The sequence below is a fragment of the Apteryx rowi genome, unplaced genomic scaffold (genome assembly GCF_003343035.1).
Source record: "Apteryx rowi isolate R43461 unplaced genomic scaffold, aptRow1 scaffold_39, whole genome shotgun sequence".
Classification (NCBI taxonomy): domain Eukaryota; kingdom Metazoa; phylum Chordata; class Aves; order Apterygiformes; family Apterygidae; genus Apteryx; species Apteryx rowi.
In genome coordinates, this window is record NW_020450418.1 from 927,531 (window position 1) to 953,112 (window position 25,582).

Consider the following 25,582-nt stretch of genomic DNA (forward strand, 5'->3'; position numbering starts at 1 on the left):
GGGGGAGCGCGGAGCGGGAGCGGGAGCGCAGCGGGCGCGGCATGGACATGATGCTGCTGGTGCAGGGCGCTTGCTGCTCCAACCAGTGGCTGGCGGCGGTGCTCCTCAGCCTGTGCTGCCTGCTGCCCTCCTGCCTGCCCGGCGGGCAGAGCGCCGACTTCCCCGGGGCGGCCGTGGACAACCTGGTCGTCAGGAAGGGGGACACGGCGGTGCTTAGGTAGGAGACCGAGCCGCTTCCGCGCCGGGGCGGGCGGGGGCGCGCACCGCGGGCGGGCGGGCGGCGGGGCCGGGGCGCAGGCGGCCGCGGGGAGGCCGCGGGGTGCCCGGCCCCCGCCGCGTCCCGACCCCCCCGCCGGGTCCCGGCCATCTCCTCTGCCCGCGTTCATTTCCCGTGGAAACAAGTTTGCGGCTCCTGGCGAAGCGCGGTTCCCGCGCGCCGCTCCGCGCCCCGCAGCCCGGCAGTGAGCCGTGCATCCCCGCTGTCCCCGAAGCTAGCGGGGCAGCCGGACAAGTATTTCCCTTCGGAAAAAAAGGGGCAGGTTGATGCTCGTCTGCGCTCAGACTTCAGCAATTCCTCGTAAACTGCCCCTGGCAGATGTGGGAAACATCTATTGCGGTGTTCATAGTCACGGTTCAGGTCAGCAGAGAGAAGTTGGTTCACTTGTATCACCTAAAATATGCTTTATGTCTCTCTCTTTGAACATTAGCGGCAGATATCTTCATATAACGACCGATCAGTGTATCTGTAGTTTAGTTCGCTGGGTGTGGTATGTGTTTAGTTTTTTACTAGGGTAATCTTTAAGGAGTTCTGATATGTGATGGAAGTAATTTCCAATTTTAAGTGGTTTATATTTAGTAAAACATAGTTTAAAACCACAAGCTGATACATTTATAAATTCCATGATAACGATCAGTGGTGAATTTATGTTTGAAGGCAGTAACAGAAAGCAGGCATATTGTTAACAGAGGAATTCTTAACGTTTTGCAATAACAATTATATGGCTGCAAAAGGTATATACTTGTTTTTTGAATAATAACTTTGTTTATAGAAGTTTGGAAATCGGTGTTGCTTGATAAAATGATGTAGTTTTTGGCTTGCAGCACGGGTTACAGCGTCTGTAATCCAAACATCACTGTCAGGATATTGCTCAGCTGCAATATGGTACTAAACATTGCACAGTTATAAATATTTGTGTTGTTATTTTTTGCATATTTATTTTTTGATGATTAACCTTGAAAAGCTAGCTTTACGCCATTAGGAGATTACATGCCTACCAAAGCTCCGTTATTACTTCTCTTAATGAAGCTTGCATTCCGTATGGTTACAGTATCTTTTTCAGTCCAGTTGACTGGAGTGAAATTTGTTTACCAGTAGTAGGACACCGCACTTAATCTACTTGAATCCTTCTTTTTGATTTCAACTCATTAATCCCCTGGCTTGATTTTAATTTTTTCAATTTTAACTTTTTATTCGTATACTGCACTTCTGTCATGATACTGGATGTTGCTATAGTTTAAGAAAAATACATTTTCTGCAGTAGGCTGAACCTGCTTTTGTGTGACAAATCTCTAATTTAATAGGGAGTAGTTTTAAGCTACATAGTATCTGGCTGTATTATCTTTCTTTAGAGTGTCACTCACTTAGGTCCACAGATTATAAAGTGTTTTAGCCATATGCATTTTTAACGATTCTAAAATCTGCTGTAAAATTATTACATAAAGTATTTTCAATAGAAATTTGGAATTGTTTTAGAGCAGGTCAGCTTGCTTCTGGTGTAGTAGCTGTTGCAAATACAGTAGATGTCTATGTAGGGCAGCTGACAAATATTTTTCATGTATACCTTAGTTGTACTCTGTATTTTCACATGTCCTAAAGTCCTCATGCTTTCTGTCTATAGAATTGGAGAATCAAAGGAAATATAATAACAAAATGTATCTCATTTGCAGTGGTTCAGATTTAAAGATTGCACAGAAGGTAACTTGGTGAGTTGGGAGACAGTTCAAGACAGATCTTCAGCCAGTGCTGAGTGTTACAAAGACATGGGGGGTGTGTGTGTGTGTGTGTGTGTGTATTTACATATATACACACATTTAGAACCACCTTAATCAGAAATTATACAAATACTCTAAAGGTTACCTCTTAGTAGATTTCAGCTATAGAGTAGCTAGAATACATTCAGTTTTCTGGGCCTAAAATTATGTTTGGAACTCAGTGTCTCTGCAGCTGGGTAGGTTACATAAAGGAAATTCGAGTTTTAAGATTAAAAGATTACTTTTTGCTCACAACTGAGGAAGTGTATCTGTTTTGGAAAAAGGTGCTGTTAAAGAGAATGTAAACATCATTRCTTAACTGCAGAACGAAGCAATTACATGTTGAAATAACGTGTTGTATCTCTTTTCATTCTTCTGTCTCTGTGATGTAAATGATTAACTCTTGTTTTTCATTTTTTTCCACCCTCTTTGTGGGCTTTCTTTCAAATAAGAGTATGTTTTGTTTTCAGCTAATAAAATGATTTGAAAGGGGAAATGTAGGATCACTATAGGAAAACATTTTCAAAAGAGTATACAGAAGATAGGTAGAGCTGTTTATCTTGAATCTCCTGGTGCAAATCTTCACCGCTCCTCCTGAAATTTTCCTCACTTGATATTCCTTTCATATATATTTGAAAATACATATATCTTAAATATTGTAAGCTGACAATTTTAAGTACAAATTCCAGTGAGCTGGATAAAGCAGTTACTTGGGCATTAGAGAAAGGAGTTCTTTCTTTGAGCTCTGTAGACCTCTATATTTAGATCTTCTCAATCACTGTACGTGGCAGCATTCAAAGTTGGCTGTGTACAGTAGCGCCCTGCCTCTTTGTGCAAGATGGCCATCAATTCCTTTCTGTTGGCACACTTTGATTCCCTCCGTAACACCAGACTTCCCCAATTTTCTCTCTTCTCCAGGAATGAGGTTTTCAAAAAGTTTACTCATTACTTTGCTTGTTAAAATCAGAAAACACTGTGCTTAAAGCATTTAGCGTTTTTTAATAATAAAAGATAGATTGTGGGGGTCATTCACATAACTGAATCAACATTTTCTAGGCTGAAAGAAGATTATGCTGGTTTGTGATGCATGTGCATGTTTACTTGTATGTGAATGACTGGGCATTGAAGGCACTTCACAAGTGCTTACTCTTAACACATCCCTGCTCTAGCTTTTAGGAGCGTGACACTGGTTTTCAGTGGTTTTGCTTAGCTGTTTAGCTTAATTGCACATAGATGAACATTTTGTAGTCTCCAGTGAGTGTGAATAAATGGAATTACCTGTGTTGCAAGTAAAATTTATTCTCAGTTCAAGTCTTCTTTTGAGCCAAGATTTTACTGAAGAAAATGAATAGTATATTTCAATGAACAACATGACAGGCAGAGTACCCGAGTTCCAGTCTCAATTGTCATATTAAGTTTTCACCCTCTTTATTAAAAAATGAGGACTAAAGTCTTCTCTAAGTGCTGAGGTTTTCAAATAAAAGCCTCTTAAGTGTTAACATGATGTAAAATAAATAGTGTGGATTCCTTTTTTCAAATAGTTAATTCATATTAGAGTGTATTTAATCAGTTTTGCATCAAACACACATGTAGTATTTTTCTAATACTATGCTGTGAAGCAAAGCTCTTAATATTACTCCCTGTAGAGTGTGTTTGAATTGGCTGTATGTTTTACAAGGCCTTCCCATTTTGCAGTTACCACATTCTTTTGAGATAAATACATTTCCAGTTTATACAACCTGAAGCATGCTGTGGTTGGGCCTATTCTTGATATTCTTTGGATGACATGGCCTACATAGTATTAAAATACCTCTAATCATAGCCAACAATTGTCAACTTTTACAAAATGAATGGTGCACAGCACTTTTAATCTGTAAATGTACTTGTCTAATAAATAGTTTGAAAAAATGTTAAAGGGTACAAATATATTGTTTAACACACATTTTTTGGAAACAATCTTACATTTTTTTTAAAGAAAAACTCTCATTAACCAAGATGTTCTTTCTGATGATGAGTCATTTCTGGGTTCTCAGTAATTAAAAAATTACTCTTTTTGATTTTCTTCAATCAGTGGTTGATCCATGCTGATCCTACAGTATTTGTATCACTTTTTATTGAAGTTATAAGAAATTATATCACTATTGCAGTTATTTTGTATGAGAAAATTTTAGAAAGAAATGTTTTCTAGAGTATAAAATCTCCTACATTTTTCCTACATTTTTTCTAGATTTTCCCAGGTAATCAGTAAGATTTAATGAGAACTCATGAGGGAGGAGAGAAGAAAATATAAAAGTATTTATTTAAAAAAATAGATTGCTAAATTGCTAAAAATACAGGAAACTCTATTTTCAGAACTGTAGTGCTTTAGTAACTCCTTAAAGACATTGTATAAACAGAGCAATCAGCATAGGTTTGCAATGTACCTGTAACATTTTGACAACAAAAGTGGCACTGCTAGAACACGAACATTTTAAGAAAGGTAACAAATTAAAACCAATTCATTAAGTTAAGATTATCGTAACTGTGGGGAACAAACGTGGATAATCTGTTTCTTTTCTTTCCCGTCTCCTGAGTGGTGCTTATACTCGAGGATTTGTTGCTCTGGGAGTAAGAAAGCCACCCTCCCTGTGGCCAGCTGCTGCTCTCTCCCCTTCCCTCTGCTCGTGCTGTTGGGTGGAGCAAGGAGGGCAGCTGGAGAGCTGATAATCAGGCTGGTAACGAGGCTATTCTACCCAGGAGAAGTAAAAGAGAATTTCTCTTTGAATTTCTATAATGATGGTAGTCTAGTCTATGGCTGTTTTCTTGGATATATAAAGGCAAGAGGGCCACGTACATAAAATAGTTTGTTTCTTAACAGTCCCTGCACACCTATTCTGTGATTTGTGAACAAAATCCCCTTGAAATATCTCAATGTACAGATCTGAAGGTGATCAGTATGGCTTTCTCTAGCAAACAGTCTTTTTTCCTGCATGTTACCTTTTTATAGTTTATGAATAACAACAGCTAATATACCTGATAGTATTTTTATATTGTGTGTAATCACAGTAAATTAAGTTTTAGAACTTACCACATTTTAAAAATAAGTGAAAGATTCTTTCCTGCTGTGTGATTATGGAATAATTAATGAAATGTATGCCCTAGAATACATAAAATAACTTGATGTGCAATTTTCACTGCAAAGAGTTAAATATCTAACTGGGATCTTTTGGATCAAGATTCCCAARGGGTGCGAGTGAGGAGTAGCAGTGATGAAAGCTGTAAAACAGATAATTCACTTCAGTTATGGTTGTAGTTAAGTGCCTGAGCCTTGTTTAGGCTGCAGCCTCTAGCAGTACTTTCTCCTAGCACTACTGCTATAGCACCACTGGGAATTACAGGTGGAAAACTCTTTCTTTCTCAGTGCATGGTGCTAAGTTTGTTGTGCAAGTGAAGTGTTTCTTTGTTTTCCTATCTAATGTGTAGTAGTCAGTTCAAGTGGGCATCAGTTCTTGTCAGACCTGGCTGAGATAAATTCTAGGCCAGTTTTGTTAACAGGTAGATTAAACTCCATCCTCATTGTTTCTGACAACAGTAGTCTCTCTGTGACCATCCCATGTGAATTTTGTCTGAGATGACAGAGCAGCCAACAGTCATCTGAGAAGAATAATTACTGAAGAATTTTTTTTCCTGATCACAGATTGGAGGGTTATGGACATTTTTATTTTGTTTTCTAAATTTGAATTTTTTACATGTAGGCTTCCTTCTTTTTTTGCCACCTTTGAGAGTTTTAGGTCCGTATGGTGTGGGGTCATACTCTCCCCTGCCTAGGAGATTTGAGGTAATCCTTAAACATTTCATATGAGCTAGCAGGTAACACAAAATGGACAACGACTTGGGCTTACATGCATGCCAAATAGTTGCAGATAAATACTGTGTAGGAGTACATTAAACAGGCAGTGTAATAACAAGTTAACACACAATGATTTACTGGATCCAGCAGTGGCACATGGAGGCAATAAATATCCCCTCTGATATTTAACGACATAATCATGTTTGCAGAGGACAAGAAGAGGCACACTGAAGAAGATAACTGGGGAGTTCTAGGCTAACGGGATGACAAGCTTTGCCTTCTAGCCAGAGATTGCTGGTATGAGGATGTGTTTTGTAGTCGTGAGGCAGCAACTGTGTGTCTCAGGCCTGGGTCCTCTGTTTCTCACTCAAAATTTTTCCATTTTCTCCATAACTGGTATCTCTGCATTTCTTGCTGGTATTAAAAGGTTTAGCTACATAGTGGACAAATGATTTGAAACTCTATCAATTTCTTTTGGTGGCTGCTTTTACAGTTAATTAACTTATCTGTTTTCAGAAGTTTTCCCACTGGTGGAACAAGTTGTCAGCCAAGGTATGGGAGGAGCAACTCTTGGCTTCTTTAGTATCTCTCAGTGTCTTTGTTTAGAACAGCTGCTGCTTGAGCCTGAAATCTGCAAATATAAATCCAGCAAGCCTGACTTCCTCCTCCTCCGAGAGGTACCAAGCATTTTCACTGTAATACCTCCTGGGGTGGCACACAATACTTCAAAGCAGGGAATTAGAGGAATGCTATTCCTTGTACAGTACTAATGACTTTTTATTTCACTGTGGCTCCCTTGAGCTTCATAGAGATCACAGTTCTCACCGTTTGTTGCAAAAGACTTTCCTGGATTCTTGTCGTCTTTTTTGCTTGTATCAGAAAGCTAAATGCTCTCTGCTTTTCACTGTTGTTCTCCTTACAGCTCAAGGAGGAAACGTCCAGCTAACATTTTTCTAAACTAGATTCCCTTAGGGATGCCAAATGCAGCTCTTCRTGTTAGGTATGGCCTAAGATAACCGAAAGGAGGAGTCCTAATATTTGGTATCACCAAATATCTGGACTAGCTCTTCTTTTCTTACATAAGGTTCAGGTCCTTTACTTAAAGTGAGTTCTTCACGTGTTGGCTCTTCTTTGAGAAATCAATGAGAAATTATATACTAGACAGGAGTGTGAAGCCCTGTATAAAGAAGTCATCAAAGTAAATGAAATAAATTCTAGCAAAAAGAATTTAATCAATTTACCATCAACACCTCTTAACTCCCTCCTGAAGTTGTGTCCAGGGGTGAAGTGTTGCAGCAATATAGCACAGGCTTTTTAAAACAAGGGGTTTGCAGTTTTCTGTTTGTTAAAATACACTTTTAGGAGTGGTAATCTCTGTCAAGATCACTGGTGTCTGTACTCTTTATCACCTTTATCATGATTTTGACTGCTTCAGGTAGTTGTTACCAGGACACTGTTTTTGTTTTTCCCTTCTTTCTTGTTCTATCAATATTGATCATATTGGCTCTATTGGAAACACTGAGTCCCTGAAATCAGAGTCTAGGAGAGGAACAAATTCTATTTTGGCAAGAGAAGTTTGGCAGTGGCATCTTAATCCATGTCTTCCATTTCTCTGCCTTTGAAAACATGCTGTTTTTCAGATCTGACTTTCCCTTTCCCTGTAAAATACATCATTGCCATATCATTGCTCAGGGGATTTCGGTCCAAGTGAAATCTTGCTGGGACCATTTCTAGTTCCTGCTTTTAATTCTCCTGATTCCAGGCATTCAGGAATGAAATTACAGAATTATGGTTATCATCTTCTCTTTCTTCTGTGGGGCCTCCTTGTTGACACTTCTGGAGCTGTGAAACCATACAGATTCACATATAAATTGCCCTGAGAAACATCCAACTGTTCTTGTCAAAATCAACAGAAGTGCCGAAGTGGATTGAGAGCTTGTCTCATGCTGAATGTCAAGTAGTCTTTGACTCCTAAGCCATTCACATTCAGGTTCTCAAGGGGATTTAGATGCCTAATTCATATTTAAGTTGCTGAGGGGGGCTAGTCACTTTTGAGGTTTGGGACTTAATCACTTGCCACTTTTGCCTTTGTCACAGCTTGTCTTCCAACAAGAACTACACTTTAAGGCTAATAATCTTTGCCAAAGGAGCAAGAATGGTCAGGGAGAGTCACTGACACATCAGCCAACATTCCCAGTCCGTCATCATTCATATTACTGAGAATTCAGCCTTTAGAATGACAGTTTTGCAGTGTGAATAACAGCAGAATTTCAAGTGTATATAATGTATTTAGATTCTATGAGATGATAATATATATTCTAATGTTAGAGTCCCTATGATGCATATCCACAAACCAGTGTTGACTATAGTTGTGTGCATGCATGTATAAATGTAGGTACGTCTATATGGGGGATGAGAGGTGTAATAAATACAAAATATTTTCACTTTCCTTTGCATTACATTTTTAAAAGGTACATTGCTTGATTTTCACACTCTTTTCATATTCTTGTACAGTTCAAGCTCATACATTATTTTGCTATGAAATCTCTCTGATCTCTATGATCTCTGAAATATAATTGTATTATGTATTGACATACATGTGCTCACAACCCTGTAAAATTAAGATGTTGTTTAGGCAGGATTTTCACATTCCAAATCCCTGCCAGTTATTAAATAAGCACATTAGGGCACTTGCCTCTTGTCTGTGCAGTTAAAATAAATAATTTTAGAGTAAATTAAAATAATTTATCATTTTGAATGATCATGAATGTTTCAGATGTTATGTAGAGGAAATGGAACAAAATAAGGAATCGATAAGGAATGTAAAACAGAATTGCTTCCAAACAAGATGTGAGCTGTTCTACTGAGGGAGGGGAAAAGACTTAAATTACTTTCTTCTTGTCATCTTGCATAAGAGTTGATTGTAGCCTATATCCTAGAGAAATAAGTCTCAGAGGGTTCACACTGTCTTATTTCATAGGCCAGAGACATGCAGTATTGGCTTACCACTTTATCTCCTGGCCGAAATTTGACCCAGCAGATTTGCGCTGTGCTTGGAAACTGAAGTCTGTGCTGCAACAGGCTCTTAGAATGAAATTGGAGACATTTCTGCTCTTTTTTGAGACTTGCATAGATCTATGGGTACAGTAAGGTTTGCACTCGACTAATGAATTCAAATATGTACCAGATGTAGACTTACATGTCTACATCTATACTTTATGGCCAGACAGGGTCAGGGAACCCTATCAAGCACTGGCATGTTACAGTCTACGTTGTTTGATTCCCCTCCGCATGGTTTTGGCCCATACCAGCTACAGTTCTCTAAGTGCATTATAGTATTTTAATATTGTGGGTCGTTCTTTCAAAGACAGCATCATCCTCTTTCACCCCCTTCCATAATGAGACTGTCATTCTTCATAATAATGAAACTAGAAGAAAGAAATTTTATATGCAAAATTCTCATTACTGCCTAATAGCTTAGTGAGTCACAGCTCAAACAGTGAAAACTTTGTTTGTCCCTTGAAATACTGCTTTGGTGCAGGGAAAGGAACAGATGGGCCTGAGACTAAACAACTTCCTCCTCCCCCTTGAACTGGAGAGGTTCAAATCAGCATTTAAGTGAAGGCAGGTATAGATTAATCAGGTTGGTCATAGTTTTGGATAAATTCAGTGAGATTTTGGATTTTGCTGGTGACAGTGGAGGCAATGAACCTCATATTTGATGATTTAAGATTTAAAAATCAATCAGATTACTGATCATAATCATCCACAGACTTTTGCTACCAGAGTTCTGGTCTTCTTTATTTAGCTTCATCTGTAAATCAAAATGATCTGGAAAGATAAGGTTGGAAGACAAACCTTTGACTTCCTTAGAGAATGCTAATCCTGATGAGGAACATGGGGATAAAATTTTGTTAACTAATCCTCTGTTAGGGCGCTGTCTGTTGGCAGAAGTATGGGATAGTCTTCTGAATTCTCTTCAGTTCTGTCTCTCTCTATTAGCCTTTGAAAACAGATGATCAGTACGGGCTCCTTGTACTTGCAAAAAAAGAAAGGCCCCATTTAAAAGCAGAGGAAATAACTTTACAAACTTGTAAAATTTCCATTTTCCCTGAATTCAACCAAGAGAGCAGTTCAAGGTTCATGCTAACTTGGTGGTATGCTTATTTAAGTTTCTAATCAATCAGGACACTCCCTCTTCTGCCTTTTGTCTGTAGTTTTGTCTCCGCCACCCTATTAGTGTGGTGTAGATATCCCAAGCGCTCACTACCAAGCTAGTCCTTGAACAGGAGCTGCATAGTTGGGTTAGTGTGACTCTTCACTGGAGCTCAGTAGCTCAGCTAGATAGCTGGACTGCTTAGTGTGGGTATGTGATCACGCTCACGCACTATGTTGCTTTCAGAATGGGAGAAAATCTCTGTATGCGGCGTTGCATAGTACTGCATGAACACACTGTCGCTCTTGGAGCTAGCCGAGGTTGCTGTACTCTGTTATATTGTATGGGCATACCAAATACCACTCCGTTTTATTCTACTCTATCAGAAACTTGAGCTTTTTTGTTACTATTTTTCAACTTATTATTATTATTATTTTTCAGCTCACCAGAAAAAAAATATTTCCTCCTCCTGCTGGATGCACAATTTTTTTCCCAACATTACAGCTGTCAGAGACCCCAAAACAAGCTGGATTCATTAGTGCACCTACATTTGCATGTAGATGGATATGCARAATAGGCCCAATAAAATGTTCAACAGTCACAGTAGCATTTCTTGATACTTTTTCTATAGTAAGTTGCATGCACTTAACAGCACATGGAGCTAGTAAATGTGTGCAGCAGCTGTAACTGCAACTCTGTTTTTGCATGGTGTATTACTTATTAATCTGGTAGATATTTGATGATGGCTTTATAGTGAGCATGGTCCACCAGTTAGTTCAACATGTAATTAGGCTGGTTTAAGTGCTGGTGACGATTTTGCAGTTTCAGAGACTATACTTAGTTGGAAGAGGCTCATTCTGTGGGCACTTGAGTGGGTGTGGACATACATGCCAGTGTTGAAGGATTATGTCATCATGAACAGATAAAGTTCTGATTTTTACACCTGCAAAACTATTTCAAAAATAAAAGATGAACTGGAATATATCCTATTTTATAACAGAAAAACAGTCAATCTTTTTTAAAAGATTTTCCCTTGGCAACAGCAGACAATCTGGTGGTCAAACAGGCAAACAGCTATCGTTAGTCATGCATAATTAAAACAAAGAGTATCCAACTGCTGGCATTAACAGTTTTGTCTTGGAAAAATCTAATTAACATTCAACATTTCTTGCAGAAATCTCCAGTTGTTTTTGTCAGGCAAATTTCAATGTAAATGAAGGAAATATATACTTTCTGTACAATATGCTGGATTTTTTCAATATTTATTTAAATATACAGGAATAAGATAGCTATCCAGTTGAGTACACTATCTGTGATATACCTGTTAAATTTACATAATGCAATTCTGTCAAAAATATGCAGGAACTTTATTCCCTCTAGAAAACATAGATATACATAATTTACAGCGCTGTTGTATGCCTTTGATATTTCACTGGGTTCGTGTTTAAAAAAAACATTTTTAAACTGTTGTCAGAGCAGAATATAACTCACCGTCATAGAATAGCACTTGAGAATAAAGTCCTCCCTTTCCAAGCACCTGATTTTTATTCAACTTTTATTCTGACTAAAGTAATCGTAGGGAAGGAAGTCCTTTGACTATAATGAACTTATATGGACTTGTATGGTTTTTGCCAATATGAGTGATCGAATTATCAAACTATTGTAAAATGTGTCTCCTACTGCACTTGAAAGCTTGTCTTTCATTAATAATGAATAAATGAAACTGTTAGGAGAATAAAAACCAAATAATATAAAATAATAAAACTCTAAACAATCCTTTTGAGGGTTGAAGGCTCTTTTTCCTCTAGAGATCTAACATGACCTCAGTTAGTTTATTGCATTCCATAGTGGGCAATGGTCAGTATTATAAAAACACTACATTGAAGAATGAGTTATCATTTTTACATTTAAAAATTGGTGATGTGTATGATGAAGATGCTTCATATGGGGCCAAAATGTAACAAAACATATTATTTTAAAAAGTTATTCTACACAGTCAAGGTAAAGATACAGGAATTACAGTAAAAAATGAGACACTAAAGGGCGTACTGCATAGTGAAAATATCTGTTTGTTTCATACAAGGTTCTCATACATTGAGTTATGGATAAACCAAGTTCTCTCCCACCTCAACACTCGTGTTGAGCAAAGATTCTGTCCCTAAGGTTTCAAGAAGTCCATTGTGCCACAGGAAGGAAATAGGAGAGGAGGAAGAGGTAAAACTAAGATTCTGATTATGTGAATCTTGTGGGAGAAAAATACACTCCCTTTTCAGTTTTACCCTTAACGTTCACTATTATTGATCTCAGTCTCCATTTATCACAAGAAGCTTGTGATTCAGTATGCAAAAAAAAAAATGTTTTACTGAACTGAGGTGAATTATATATTTATTATATTTATCTTAGAAATTTAGTAATAATTTTTTCAGTAATAATTCTAGTATATAATATTCAAATTTTATTCTAAAATAATTCCAGTAATAATTTTTTTGGTCTTTAGTTCCATGTATGTTTTGCTTGTGCAAGAAAAGCTGAGCTAGTGTGTGTGGAGTGGGACCCTGAGGGGGAAGAGAGTGAGTGCAAGAGAGAAAAAAAGAGCAGGGGTGAGAGACGACTAAGGTCCTCTTTCCTGCTTGCTGCTTTTCTTCTATCTCCATGTTGTTCTTGGTAGATGGGGACACTCTTAAACTTCAAATGTGTTTTCATCTACAGTATAATCTTTTTGTCATGATTTGTCTGTTAAAGTATGTGAAATAATGAAAAGCTGTGCTAGGAGTTTAAGCTTCAAAATAATATGTGTGTGTGTATATATATGTATGTGTGTGTGTGTATATATATGCACACACACACACATATGTTATAGAATTAGTGCTGGGTTTTATGTTAAAGCTGTTAATTTTATGTAGATGTTGATAATTTCTCTTACCATTTAAATTAAAATACATTTGTTACTTTAATATATTGACATGCATCACCAGCTGTATCTTCATTGAATGTTCTGGAAAGTTGCTTCCTTCATTTTTAAAAAAATGTTTACATACTACATGTGGGAAAATGATTCCGATAGCAGCTATAGCTGTAGCAGTCACTAGGTTATGATGAGGGTAGATGTCATGTGAAAACAGGAATGTGTTGTGGAAGGGGTTACTTTGTGCTACTGTGAAACAAAAATTTTGTTAGAATAAATGAAGCCGTATTCTAAACCAGTTTTTCCTTTTTTTTTCCTTTCTCTTTCTTCTTAACTATGCTGTTTGCCTAGAATTTCCCTTCCAATTGTTTTTTCTACCATTATAAAGAAATACTACACATTCCAGTAGACTTTATATGTGGAAGAATCAGATTCATTGATACTGCTAAATATATTTAAAATCTGAGTAATCCAGTACAATGCTTGTGTGAAAGGTCTTTTTTAGCATGTTTTTTTTAGCATGTTGTAGTAACCTACCAGCTGAAATGCTGATAAAGCTAAGGCAGAGGTTTTACATCAGGTTCATTAGTTCCGGGTTTTAACAACACTGGTGAAAATTTGTGCAGAGACAGCATGTTAGATGGGACCAAAAGCACAAGATCCTCTCTAGAAGATGAACAGTCACACTTATTTTCTGGATTTTGTAATTTGTTTAAGTCAGCAAAGTTTACTCACTTCTTTCAAAATAAAAGATCTGGTAATAAGCAAGAGCACTCTCAGGAAACTCAGGCAGTGTTTGCACTATTCATGTAAACCAGCCTAAAGGATAGTCGATCCAAAATAGTCAGTCCTGTTGCTTCACTTTCACCAGCACAGGTGCTTATCTGAGCTTGTGTTGAGCTAGTTCTGGGAACTGAAGTGGGAGGAACAATCTTCAAAACCAGTTTAAAGCTTTTTTAAACTCTGAACTGGCTCTGACAAAGCTAGACAGGTACCATTGCTCGAGTAAAAGGTGGGAGCATGAATGTTTGGAGGGAGAGGTACACTCCTTCTGATGGATCCGAGTGGTGGCTCGGCTGGGCTTGATGGTCAAACTACAAAAGAGAGCCCAAAAGGCTAACTTCTCAAAGCCGTGGTGGTTGTGAGCATGTGCGGGAATATGGCCTAGCATATTGACTTCTAGGCCGTCGCTGAAATACTTCTTAGTTTTGGTGGTCTGGCAGAGTGAGGGTTTTCATTGTTGCGATATTGTACTTAGGTGCTGACATACTGCTACGGGGTACTTGAGTCCATTATTCATTTTGACATATATGCTCAAAATTTTAGCCTGGATTGTAAATGTTCATCAGACATATATTCAAAATGTGCATTGCATAAATTCATGAAACTGTCATTTAACCATTGTAGTTCCCTTTATCTTGTGTATTCAATAAATACATTGGCTAGCCAACTTCTSTTTGCAGAAGAGAAGACTGCTGGCCAGCTGGCACTGTGCTACGCTGGCTTTAAACAAAAAGTGTAGAGGGAGTTGGGCAGGAGGGGGAAGGGAGAAACAGTCTTGTTTGAGACATTCAGCTCAGTGATTGTTGTGTCAACACTTTATGATATTTCTGCATGCTATCATGCTAGTCTGAAAAGCACTTAGTAGTTATTAATTATCAGCTGGTGGGCACTCCTCTGCTGAAAGGTGAAAACCTATTTAAAATGTTTAGCGTATGCTCAGTGTAATAATTAAATGCAATTGCCAGCTACTAAGATGTACTACTGGGAGTATAGGTGTGAGGAACTAACTGGGACGAAGTATTCTGAGGAAATATGACTTCTGCAACATTTTTTTTGAATTGTGAAATGTCTGTTTACTAGTTTTTAATTATTTGAAAGAATTAATGGGGGAGAGGAGAACTTAACACATTATGTTTGCCAGTTCTTTGCGACTGTGATGCTACCCATTAAAAATGCTCAACGTGACATTGGAGCTCTAGACATAACCTTAGCTTTGGATGAATTATGGTGTCACTTAATTTTAAAATGGAGCTGTAAATGCATGATGGTAAAATGAAAATGTTAAATATTGAAGCCTGTGTTCTTCATAAGTGGTACATTGCAGACTTGGAATAAACACATCTTGTGTTGAATGTGACATGGTTCAAAATAAAGTATATATTATTACTGATGTAATTTATTATCAGATCAGATACTCTGTATTTAGATCAGACCCACATGATTGAAATATAATCTAATATTACATGTTATAGAACAACATGTCCTGTGCTGGTGGTGGGAAACTACTGTAATGCGCTGGTGAGTACTTGGGAGTTCCACTTGTGCCTCTTTAATGTGTATGCAGGGAATAAGGTCTGCATTAAGAAAAATATCGTGCTTGACTATGAGTGGAAATTGTGTTGTCACAGCTGTATACTGGGTTTTTAAGTCAAAGTACTGGGACCAGCCCCTTCCAGTAATAGTTAATGCCTCCACAGTTGATTTTCCTGCTTTTCTAGCTTTGGCTCTATGAACACTGACACTCTTCAGAGAGACTGTGTGTTTCCTCATGCATTTCTTTGCTGGTTGCCTGGCTCAGTGTCCATTACGCTGGTGGTTCCCAGCTAGTGAAATGGACTCGCAGGCTCTTCAGTGAGGTTTTAGAAAGTTACAGATAAAGCACACTGTGAAGCCCAAATTAATGGGCTGTACTGCACTGAAGACTCAGCAAGATGTGAAACTGCTAATTTTCTTCAAACTGGCTGTATAAAGGTCAGGAACTTCTTTCTGACACCAGAGGAGAGGAGGAGAATAACTTCCTTGCTACGACCTGTGGGAGTATGAAGGAGAATAGAGCAGAGGTTCAAAATCAGAATCACAGAATCACAAACAGAATCACAGAATCACAGAATCACTGAGGTTGGAAGGGACCTCTGGAGATCATCTAGTCCAACCCCCCTGCTCAAGCAGGGTCACCTAGAGCACATTGCACAGGATTGCATCCAGGCGCGTTTTGAATATCTCCAGAGAAGGAGACTCCACCACCTCTCGGGGCAACCTGTTCCAGTGCTCTGTCACCCTCACAGTGAAAAAGTTTTTCCTCATGTTCACATGGAAGTGTCTGTGTTTCAGTTTGTGCCYGTTGCCTCGYGTCCTGTYGCTGGGCACCACTGAAAAGAGTCTGGTCCCATCCTCTTGACACTCTCCCTTCAGATACTTGTACACGTTGATAAGATCTCCTCTCAGCCTTCTCTTCTCCAGGCTAAACAGGCCCAGCTCTCTCAGCCTTTCCTCATAAGAGAGATGCTCCAGTCCCCTAATCATCTTTGTAGCCCTTCGCTGCACTTGCTCCAGTAGTACCACATCCCTCTTGTTCTGGGGAGCCCAGAACTGGACGCAGGACTCCAGTTGTGGCCTCAGCAGGGCTGAGTAGAGGGGGAGGATCACCTCCCTCGACCTGCTGGCAACACTCTTCCTGATGCAGCCCAGGATACCATTGGCCTTCTTGGCCACAAGGGCACATTGCTGCCTCATGCTTAACTTGGTGTCCACCAGCACTCCCAGGTCCTTTCCAGCAGAGCTGCTTTCCAGCAGGTCAACCCCCAACCTGTCCTGGTGCATGGGGTTATTCCTCCCCAGGTGCAGGACCCTGCACTTGCCTTTGTTGAACTTCAGGAGGTTCCTCTCTGCCCACCTCTCCAGCCTGTCCAAGTCTCTTTGAATGGCAGCACAGCCCTCTGGTGTATYRGCCACTCCTCCCAGTTTTGTATTGTCGGCAAACTTGCTGAGGGTGCACTCTGTGCCTTCCTCCAGGTCATTGATGAAGAAGTTGAACAAGACTGGACCCAGTACTGACCCCTGGGGGAAAGGCTGGAGTTATTTCTACAAGATACTTTAAATAAAGCTGGAATAATTTATAGTTTCAACAGGCATCTGTATCTGGTCTAAAAGCAATTATTTCAATTATTGTATTCCTAACTGTTTTTGGTTTTAATGTCATATTATAGCAGTTTTTAATGAGGGGTTTGGATCAGATTAACTACATCAGTTAAAAAATGAGCACAACTGTATATGGAGGTCTCAGAAGGGACTTGCATTATAAAATTGGCTTATTTTAGGAACAGTGTTTATGAAATACAGAGTTATCTATTAAAGTACGTATTTGAGCTGTGATGAAAAGTCTCATACTAGTGAGAATTAAAAAATGCTGTATGTTAACAGCTATTTTGTTGCTTACAGAACGCAGAGTGAAGTAAATAATAATGTAATAAATAAAAACATTTATGTGAATTATCATTGATACATTTCCTATGCTATAAATAGTATGGTATAATATTTACAAAATCATGATTTATAATATATTAAAGAGTATGTATGCATTTATCAATGTGTTATCTGTCATAAATTTYATCTTGAATAATATGCATTTTTCATAGAAATTAAATGGGTAAACTTACTTTTAAGATGTGTAATATTTACAGAAATGTTAGTGTTTCACTGTCTAACTACTACTTTAGGTTGCCTTGATAGAAGTTAAATTGTATTGCTGCACTTAAGACGTACTTTTATGATTGGAATCACCAGGCCACTTCTAAATTCAAATCATGCTCCCGCTTCAGCAATTTTATACTGTTATAATTCTCCTTCAACACAGTTATTAAGTAAATCTAAAATGAAATATTAAAAATGTGGTTGAAATGCTAATATAAACAGCAAAAAAATTAGGCTTATTAGTCTCAGGTTTTCTTTCAAGTATTAAGGGCCTCTCATATCAAAGTTCTCATTTTATGATGGGTCCTAGACACTTAAGTATTGTGGGTCAGTGATTATAGCAAGCCATTCTGATCTTCAAAATCTTTACGTATGGTGTGTGATAACATGTGAGAGTTAAACTTGTATTTCTCTGTTATAGAAATGATATTCCTCTCCACAAAGAAAACTTTTACTGTTCAATTTACTTAAGTTGTTCTGGATTTTTTTGTAATGGATTTTAGGGTGTAAATTTGCAATGGCTTGAGAAATATAATWTACACTGTCCAAATAATTTTGAAAAAATACTTCAAAAGATGTTGGTGTGCTGAATTACAGCATACCTAGTTAACTCTGAAAATCCTTTAGGGGTGTTTCTGGAGACAGAGGGACCATGAAGTAAACTGTTGAATTGACTATCCAACTAGAAATTAAAATAACATTCTGTTCCAACTATGCATGTGTCTTGCTGTGTGAGTCCAGGGAGAACGGACAATACCAGTAGTCACTCTCAGCCCTCTAGGATTTTGGAACTCATGTGGCTTGTTAGAAAAAATGAAAACTTATCTCCTAATAAAACAGTTATCTAACATTCATTGAGACTTTTATATAGAAGGGCTATTTGTTCTTTTTTTACTCTTTAAATTCACAGCACAGTATTGTTTTCTAAAACCTTCTTGCTCTTCCACGATTACTACTTTAATTGGAATTCGATGACATACAGAAGACAAAAGATACAGAAAAGGCAGAGATACTGAATGCCACCTTTGTTTCATCTTTACTGATAAGACCAGCCCTCAGGAATCCTAGACCCTGGAGACCAGAGAGAAAGTCTGGAGAAAGGCAGACTTTCCCTTGATGGAGGAGGATCAGGTTAGAGATCATTTAAGCAAACTTGACATCCACAAGTCCATGGGCCCTGATGGGATGCACCCACGAGTGCTGAGGGAGCTGGCAGACTTCACTGCTAGGCCGCTCTCGATCATCTCTGAAAGGTCATGGCAATCAGGAGAGGTGCCTGAGGGCTGGAAGGAAGCAAATGTCACTGCAGCCTTCAAAAAGGGGCAAGAAGGAGGACCCGGGAAACTACAAAGCCAGTCAGCCTCACTTCGATCCCTGGAAAGGTGATGAAACAACTCATCCTGGAGGCCATCTCTGTGCATGTGAAGGCTAAGAAGGTGATCAGGAGTAGTCAGCATGGCTTCACCAAGGGGAAATCATACTTAACCAATCTGATAGCCTTCTATGGTGGAATGACTGGCTGGGTAGATGAGGGGAGAGCAGTGGATGTTGTCTACCTAGACTTCAGCAAGGCTTTTGACATTGTCTCCCATAACATCCTCATAGGGAAGCTCAGGAAGTGCGGGCTAGATGCATGGACAATGAGGTGGATTGAGAACTGGCTGAATGGCAGAGCTCAGAGGGTTGTGATCAGTGGTGCAGAGTCTAGTTGGAGGCCTGTAACTAGCGGGGTCCACTATTGTTCCACTTACTCATCAATGACCTGGATGAAGGGACAGAGTGCACCCTCAGCAAGTTTGCTGATGATCCAAAACTGGGAGGAGTGGCTGATACCCCAGAGTGCTGTGCTGCCATTCAGAGAGACGTGGAGAGGCTGGAGAGGTGGGTGGAGAGGAACCTGCTGACGTTCAACAAAGGCAAGTGCAGGGTCCTGCACCTAGGGAGGAATAACCCATGCACCAGGACAGGCTGTAGGCTGACCTGCTGGAAAGCAGCTGTGCGGAGAAGGACCTGGGGGTCCTGGTGGGTTGCAGGCTGACCACAAGCCAGCAATGTGTCCTTGTGGCCAAGAAGGCCAATGGTCTCCTGGGGTGCATCAGGAAGAGTGTTGCCAGCAGGTCGAGGGAGGTGACCCTTCCCCTCTAATCAGCCCTGGTGAGGCTGCATCTGGAGTCCTGCATCCAGTTCTGGGCTCCCCAATACAAGAGAGACATGGAGCTCCTGGAGTGAGTCCAGTGTAGGGCTGCTAAGTTGATTAGGGGTCTGGAGCATTTCTCTTCTCCAAGCTGAACAGTCCCAGCCCTCTCAGCCTTTCCTGAGATGAGAAGACTGAGGGGGGATCTTATCAATGTGTGTAAGTATCTGAAGGGAGGGGGTAAAGAGGACGGGGCCAGACTCTTTTCRGTGGTGCCCAGTGACAGGACGCGAGGCAAYGGGCACAAACTGAAACAGGGGAAGCTCTGTCTGAACATGAAGAGAAACTTCTTTACTGTGAGGGTGACTGAGCACTGGAACAGGTTGCCCAGAGAGGCTGTGGAGTCTCCTTCCTTGGAGATATTCAAAAGCCGCCTGGACGCAATCCTGGGCAATGTGCTGTAGGTGACGCTGCTTGAGCAGGGAGGTTGGACTAGATGATCTCCAGAGGTCCCTTCCAACCTCGACCATTCTGTGATTCTGTGTCAAAGCCCATTCCTTTTTTATGACACGTGCTTTATGTTATGAATTCTATCCTGATGCTACTTTTTGCAGCATTCAAGAGCAAATGCCTGAATCCCATTATCTATCCTAGTTAGGGAGAGGGGGAGAAGCAAGAGAAAGAATTGGAGAAGCTTCTCTTTAAGAATCATATTTTAGCTCCAGAGAAAAACTCTCCGTGTTATATCACCCCTGCAGAGATCTGCCAGCCATGTTACCTGAGTCAAGGCAAACACCGCTTTTCCTGACATAACTTAGAAGTCGGTCATGAATTCACTTCTTGCTGTTGAGAGATTCGGGTGTTCTCTCAGTTTATTCTGTCTTGGAATATGGAGAGTCACTTAGTTCTCTCCAAGAAATACCAAATATTTGTTTCATGCTACTACTAAGATTTGTAGGAGTGCTATCTGTACAAAAAATTATTGTATTTAATCAAATTGTATAGTGCTACTTGTGTTGTTTAATAAGTTCGCTCAAAAATTTTACTCGTTTCTGGGTAATTACTTTAACATCAAATATTTCACATCCTCTGTATAAAACAATGTCTATAATTCTTATCACAAAGATCATCTATTATTGGAGATATCTGTTTACCTTCTACGGTATTTGTATGTAGGACAAATTTGTGTATGTATTTATATTTTTTCTAAATAAGAAATTTGCGTTACTTCAGAAGGATTAAAACAATAGCTTACAATTTGCAGCTGTGGTCCAGCTGCTCCTGGCTGTACAATCAAGAATAGATTGCGACTTCTGTTTTCAGCAGAACTTTTCTGTAGAACTTTGATTATCTACCTGACAAATTTCCTCTTAGAGGTTTTCCTGAAATGTTCTGGAACTCAGATTTCGTGAACCGTATGGGTCAAGAAGGTTGCATTACGTTGTCAGCTTTTATCCATAGAACTAACAGGATCCCTTTTGTTCAGAAGATGTGAGCAGAATATGGAGGGACCACTTTTTGATGTTTCTGGGTTGTCAGTTGCATGTGTCCTGTGAAGTCACATGTTAACAACCCATCAAACAATTTTCCAAGCTAAATAATGAAATAAACTCACAAGCTTTGTTTACCTTCAATATGACTTGTTTACATAGTAATTATTTAATAAACATCATCATAGGATGTTCAGACTGGAAGGGTTCAGTCTTTTCAGAGTACAGATGGTCTCTCCTATGCTTCTGTAGTCAAAAGCAATGTTATCAGTTGGGACTCTTGTTTCCCTTCTGAAGTACAAAGAATAAATCCAGAAAGCAATAACAGAAAGTAAAATCATAATAGCTGCTTCTCTGTGAGAAATTGAAGGGAACCATATAAGTTTTATGGTATTTTTTTTCTTGGTGTCTGTTCACTCTGCAAATTTTTCATGTAGTTTTGGACCACCTAAGCTCTGAAGCTTTAAAAAGAGAGCAAGTCCCATGGTTTCACAACCAGATCCAAGGCGTCCAATATCACCCAGTATATATCAAGAAAACCCAGACAGGCAAACTACACAAAAATGCCAAGATCAAAAAAACCGAACAACCTCTGAAAAGCAAAGTTGCTGAACTTTACTTTCTTCCTGAGCAGATGGTCTGTGACCTTTGAACAAGTACATAGCAAGATTAAAATTAGATGAGAAGATTATGGGGAGAATAACCAATCATTAAGAATACATCAGTTCATGAGTGCTGTGCTTTGGTCACATTGAGTAAATACGTTATGAAAATAGCCTAATTATGATAAGCAATTTTTCCCTTGGTTGAAACAATTGATCTAGAAAATTATACTTGTCTTTTCCTTTTGAAGACCATTAAGTAGCAGAAGATGGGAGAAAGAAATATATCGTTTGTCACAGTTACAGTTTTTTAGTATAGTGTCTTAAACAGTTAGAATTTAATTTTAAATTAATCTAATCAATTATGTTTAATTTTGACTTTTTTTACTTGCATAAACCTTCTGTATTTTACATTTCTAGTAGTATGAAGATGTAGGTGCTAAAAATAAAAAATGGTCTGCAAATTAAATTCTCATAACATAATCTTTTATAGTTGATTCCAGCCTTTCAGTTTAGTACTGCCATAGGCTTTGAAATATGATTCATTAGGCTAAACTTCTTATGGTATCTTCTGTAGGAAATTCTGTCAAGTGTATTGCATTCAGATTTTTACTTTATATAGCACAGCATCAGACCCTGTGTGTTTTAAATGGGTGGCAGTTCATTTGGACTCCAAGAGATTTGTTTTATAGAAGGGAAGACCCCTGCATATCTGTCCGTAAAGTACAGAACACAAAATATGCATAGGTCCAGTTCTACCCTCTGAGGCAGGACTCTGAGCACAATGGAGGATGCATGCATGTGCTGTATATGAGGGCAGAACTGGACACTGCAGTGTTCGCTGAAAAGCTGCTTTCATTCAGAGCAAGAGTAATCTCTCTTTAGTTACTGGAGCAGGACTTACTGAAAAGCTGCCAAAGAACAGCCTCTTTAAACTGCAGCAAAAGCATTTTTCAGCTGCTCATAGCAGTAGAGTCGCACAATGAGTTAAATAGGTGTTTCTCTGTTACATTCTGATAAATTATTGATGTGCATAACTTCAGTAAACCTCTTTGCTCTGTAATTTACTTAATAAATAGAACAATAATCTGTTTCTTAATGCAACATAATTTAGAATATCCATTAATAAAATCTGCTTAATTTTTGCAATTGAAAGATGAAGCAGGCAATTTCCATCCTAAACGGAATTACTAGTAGTAGTTGCAGTGCTTGCAGTGGTGGTAATGTGGGTGGTTTTATAGGTACTACTGCAAAATGTAGCCACTTTATCTGAAGAAAGGGGACTCTCATTTTACAAGGTACTCATTTTCTGTATGTGAGTAATAAGTGAGAATATCTGCTCTGAATTTGCTAAACCTAAAAAGGAAATAGGGGGTCATGGTACAGTATTGTTTGTAGCTGCAGGTAGGAAATGGCACAGAACATTGCATAGGTGGCAGGAAGATTTGAGAGTGCTTGGGGACAAACATTTTTTGTCCACTGTAGTAGGTACAGTTGTGTTCTCTCAAACAATCTGTGGCATGTATATGAGTTAAATGGTAAATGAGGCAGCTTGGCTGCTGCTCAAATGCATTTAGTTATTCATTTATGCCTTAAACATCCATATTTCCTGAAGGGGTTTCTGTAGTCTATGTGATGTCTTTATTGGTCTAAATGGTGAGAAAGCGAGGTCTTGCTCACATCTTCTACTAGCTTTTGGAGGGTTTTCTTTTGTGCCAGACTTTATTATGTGATATATGCAACAGTAAAAAATACATCTCTTATGCAGTATTTCTCATTTACTGAATGAACTAACAGCTGCACCATTATCTCTGAGGTATTTTGGCTGGATAGTTTCGGAATCATGTTTTTGTGCCCATCTTTCAGGTCAGCAGATGAACTTGTACTTTGTGGACTTGCACCAGCTTCCAATATAAAGGACAGCTTGTGGAGTCATGGATTTGACTGGAAGTGGATTTAGGATATGGATAATGAAGATTGTTTTTATGGGCCATTTTGCAGGGAAAACTAACTTCTCAAAACTGATTGAAAGAGCCAAGGAGATGGACCATGTGGACTTTTAAAGTGGAAATAAGCTGTTTATGTTGGTGTGATACATGAGAGGAGGCTGTAAAGGGATATATTTTGAGTAGCAGCCACCTCAATGAGACAAGTCATGATCTTTGCAGTGGTGTTGTGGATGGGAGCAATTAGCGCAAAACAGTGAGAAGTTTTGTTCATAATCCTGAATAACGGGCAGAATGATTGAGGCTGTCTGCAATGACTGAGGAGGCATGAAGGAGTGAGGGCAGAAGGGGAGAAGAAAATTTGAGAGCACCTCTGAGCCAGTAAGTGAATGTCTATGCAACGTCAAATACTGTTCAAAATTTTAAATTAGACTTAGGATACAAGAGTGGAGTGGAGGAGATCTAAGAGTCCTTAGCATAGATATGGTAGTTGAATTTTCTGTGAAATCTTTTTATACACAACTGCACGCTCTTATCAGGAGATTATATAAAATGCAGTTTTCACACAGACTACTTTAGTCAAAGGGAGTTTGGTTTAAGTTATGACTAATAGTACTGGTATATCTGAATTATGCAGTCTGATGTGCGCTAGCAAAAAGGTACAGATGTGAAAGTCTAGTGACTTGAGTTAAATTCTGAATGATGATACGATTCCCTGCAAATTAAATTGCAGGATTGTTTTGTGTAGTATTTCCATCTTTCATGTTTTATACTGAAATATTTGATCACTTTTTTCTTGTTGTTTCTGTATAACACATTTGTGACTGATAAAATCATTATGAATGAATGAGTGGTGGATTTAAAATCAGTCTTGGTTTTGGAGGTGTAAAGAGCACTTTCTGTGATAAAGTACACGTAATTCATCTGACTGAGTGCAGTAGTTTAAATATTTCAAGTGAACATGCATTCCTTGACAAATACCAATATGACTTAAGTGGTAATATAAATAATTATTATCAATGGATGCCTGATATTTCCAAATATAGGTAGCTGACATACCAGAGTAATTTTACTAACTAGCATGTTAATGTTTTCTGTATCTACTGCCCTTTCTCCCCACAGGCAGTTCACCCTTCCTTCCCCATCATCTATTATAGCATTAATGTTTACTCTAAAGAAACTGTTTATGGCCAGGGAACACATTACTCTGTTTATGGAAACAGTCATAGCCTTGAATATTGCATATATATTTGGAACTTAATTCAAATAACTCTTGAAACATCACATTTCCAATGGGTTATGCTGATTCCTGCTTTTTTTATATTAGCTAGGTAAAGTGAACAGAGAAGGAGGAATTTTATATAACAAAGTTTATTTCTTAATGAAATAAGATCTTTCTAGAAATACTGCATTGAAAGGCATACTTTTTAATGTTTTAGACACATCAGAATAAATTTTCTTTTTACAAGATTTAGTAAATGCTTTTTTATGCGGATTAGAAAATATATCTTTTATAAGCACAAAAAAAAAGTTCTGTCTTGCTAGAACCTTTCTGAGCAAGTAACCAAGTGAAGGATCACAGGGAATATTGTTTTGAAATGTTCATGAAAATGTTACTTATGTAAAAAGATGGACTATAAAGTTAAGGATGGTTAGTGCATTTATTTCTGTGAATTAAGGAAGTCGTAAGTCACAGAAGAGCCGAGTCAAAACAGTGTAGGAGCCAAGGGTTGAGTGCTGACTAAGTGGGAGGAGACACTTAGATAGTCCCTCTCAAGTTCTGAACGGCAATTTGGTGTTCACTGAACGCGTGGATAGTCAACCTGCTCATTACAGTCACAGTAAATCAGAGAGCAGAGCCACCATCTCACTAAGATTGCAGTCCACGATAGAATACTTCTGGGGCGCGATACTCAGTAATTGTGAGTGCAGAGGAAAGAACAACCACCAGACAAAACAGGCGTAAAGCTTCTGGTATTTAGTAAATGAGAGTATGTTTGCAACTTCTTGGGATTT

The 25,582-nt window shown here is 38.8% G+C and overlaps 1 protein-coding gene across 2 annotated transcripts in view; it reads left to right on the forward strand.

Moving 5' to 3' along the window:
• Window positions 1-41: 41 nt before the first annotated feature.
• Window positions 42-25,582, forward strand: part of NEGR1 (neuronal growth regulator 1) — a 304,317-nt gene continuing 278,776 nt past the window's right edge. For both annotated transcript variants that reach the window (XM_026074528.1, XM_026074529.1), the window contains exon 1: window positions 42-217. In XM_026074528.1, the coding sequence (XP_025930313.1) occupies window positions 42-217 (176 nt within the window). The remainder of the gene's footprint in view (window positions 218-25,582) is intronic.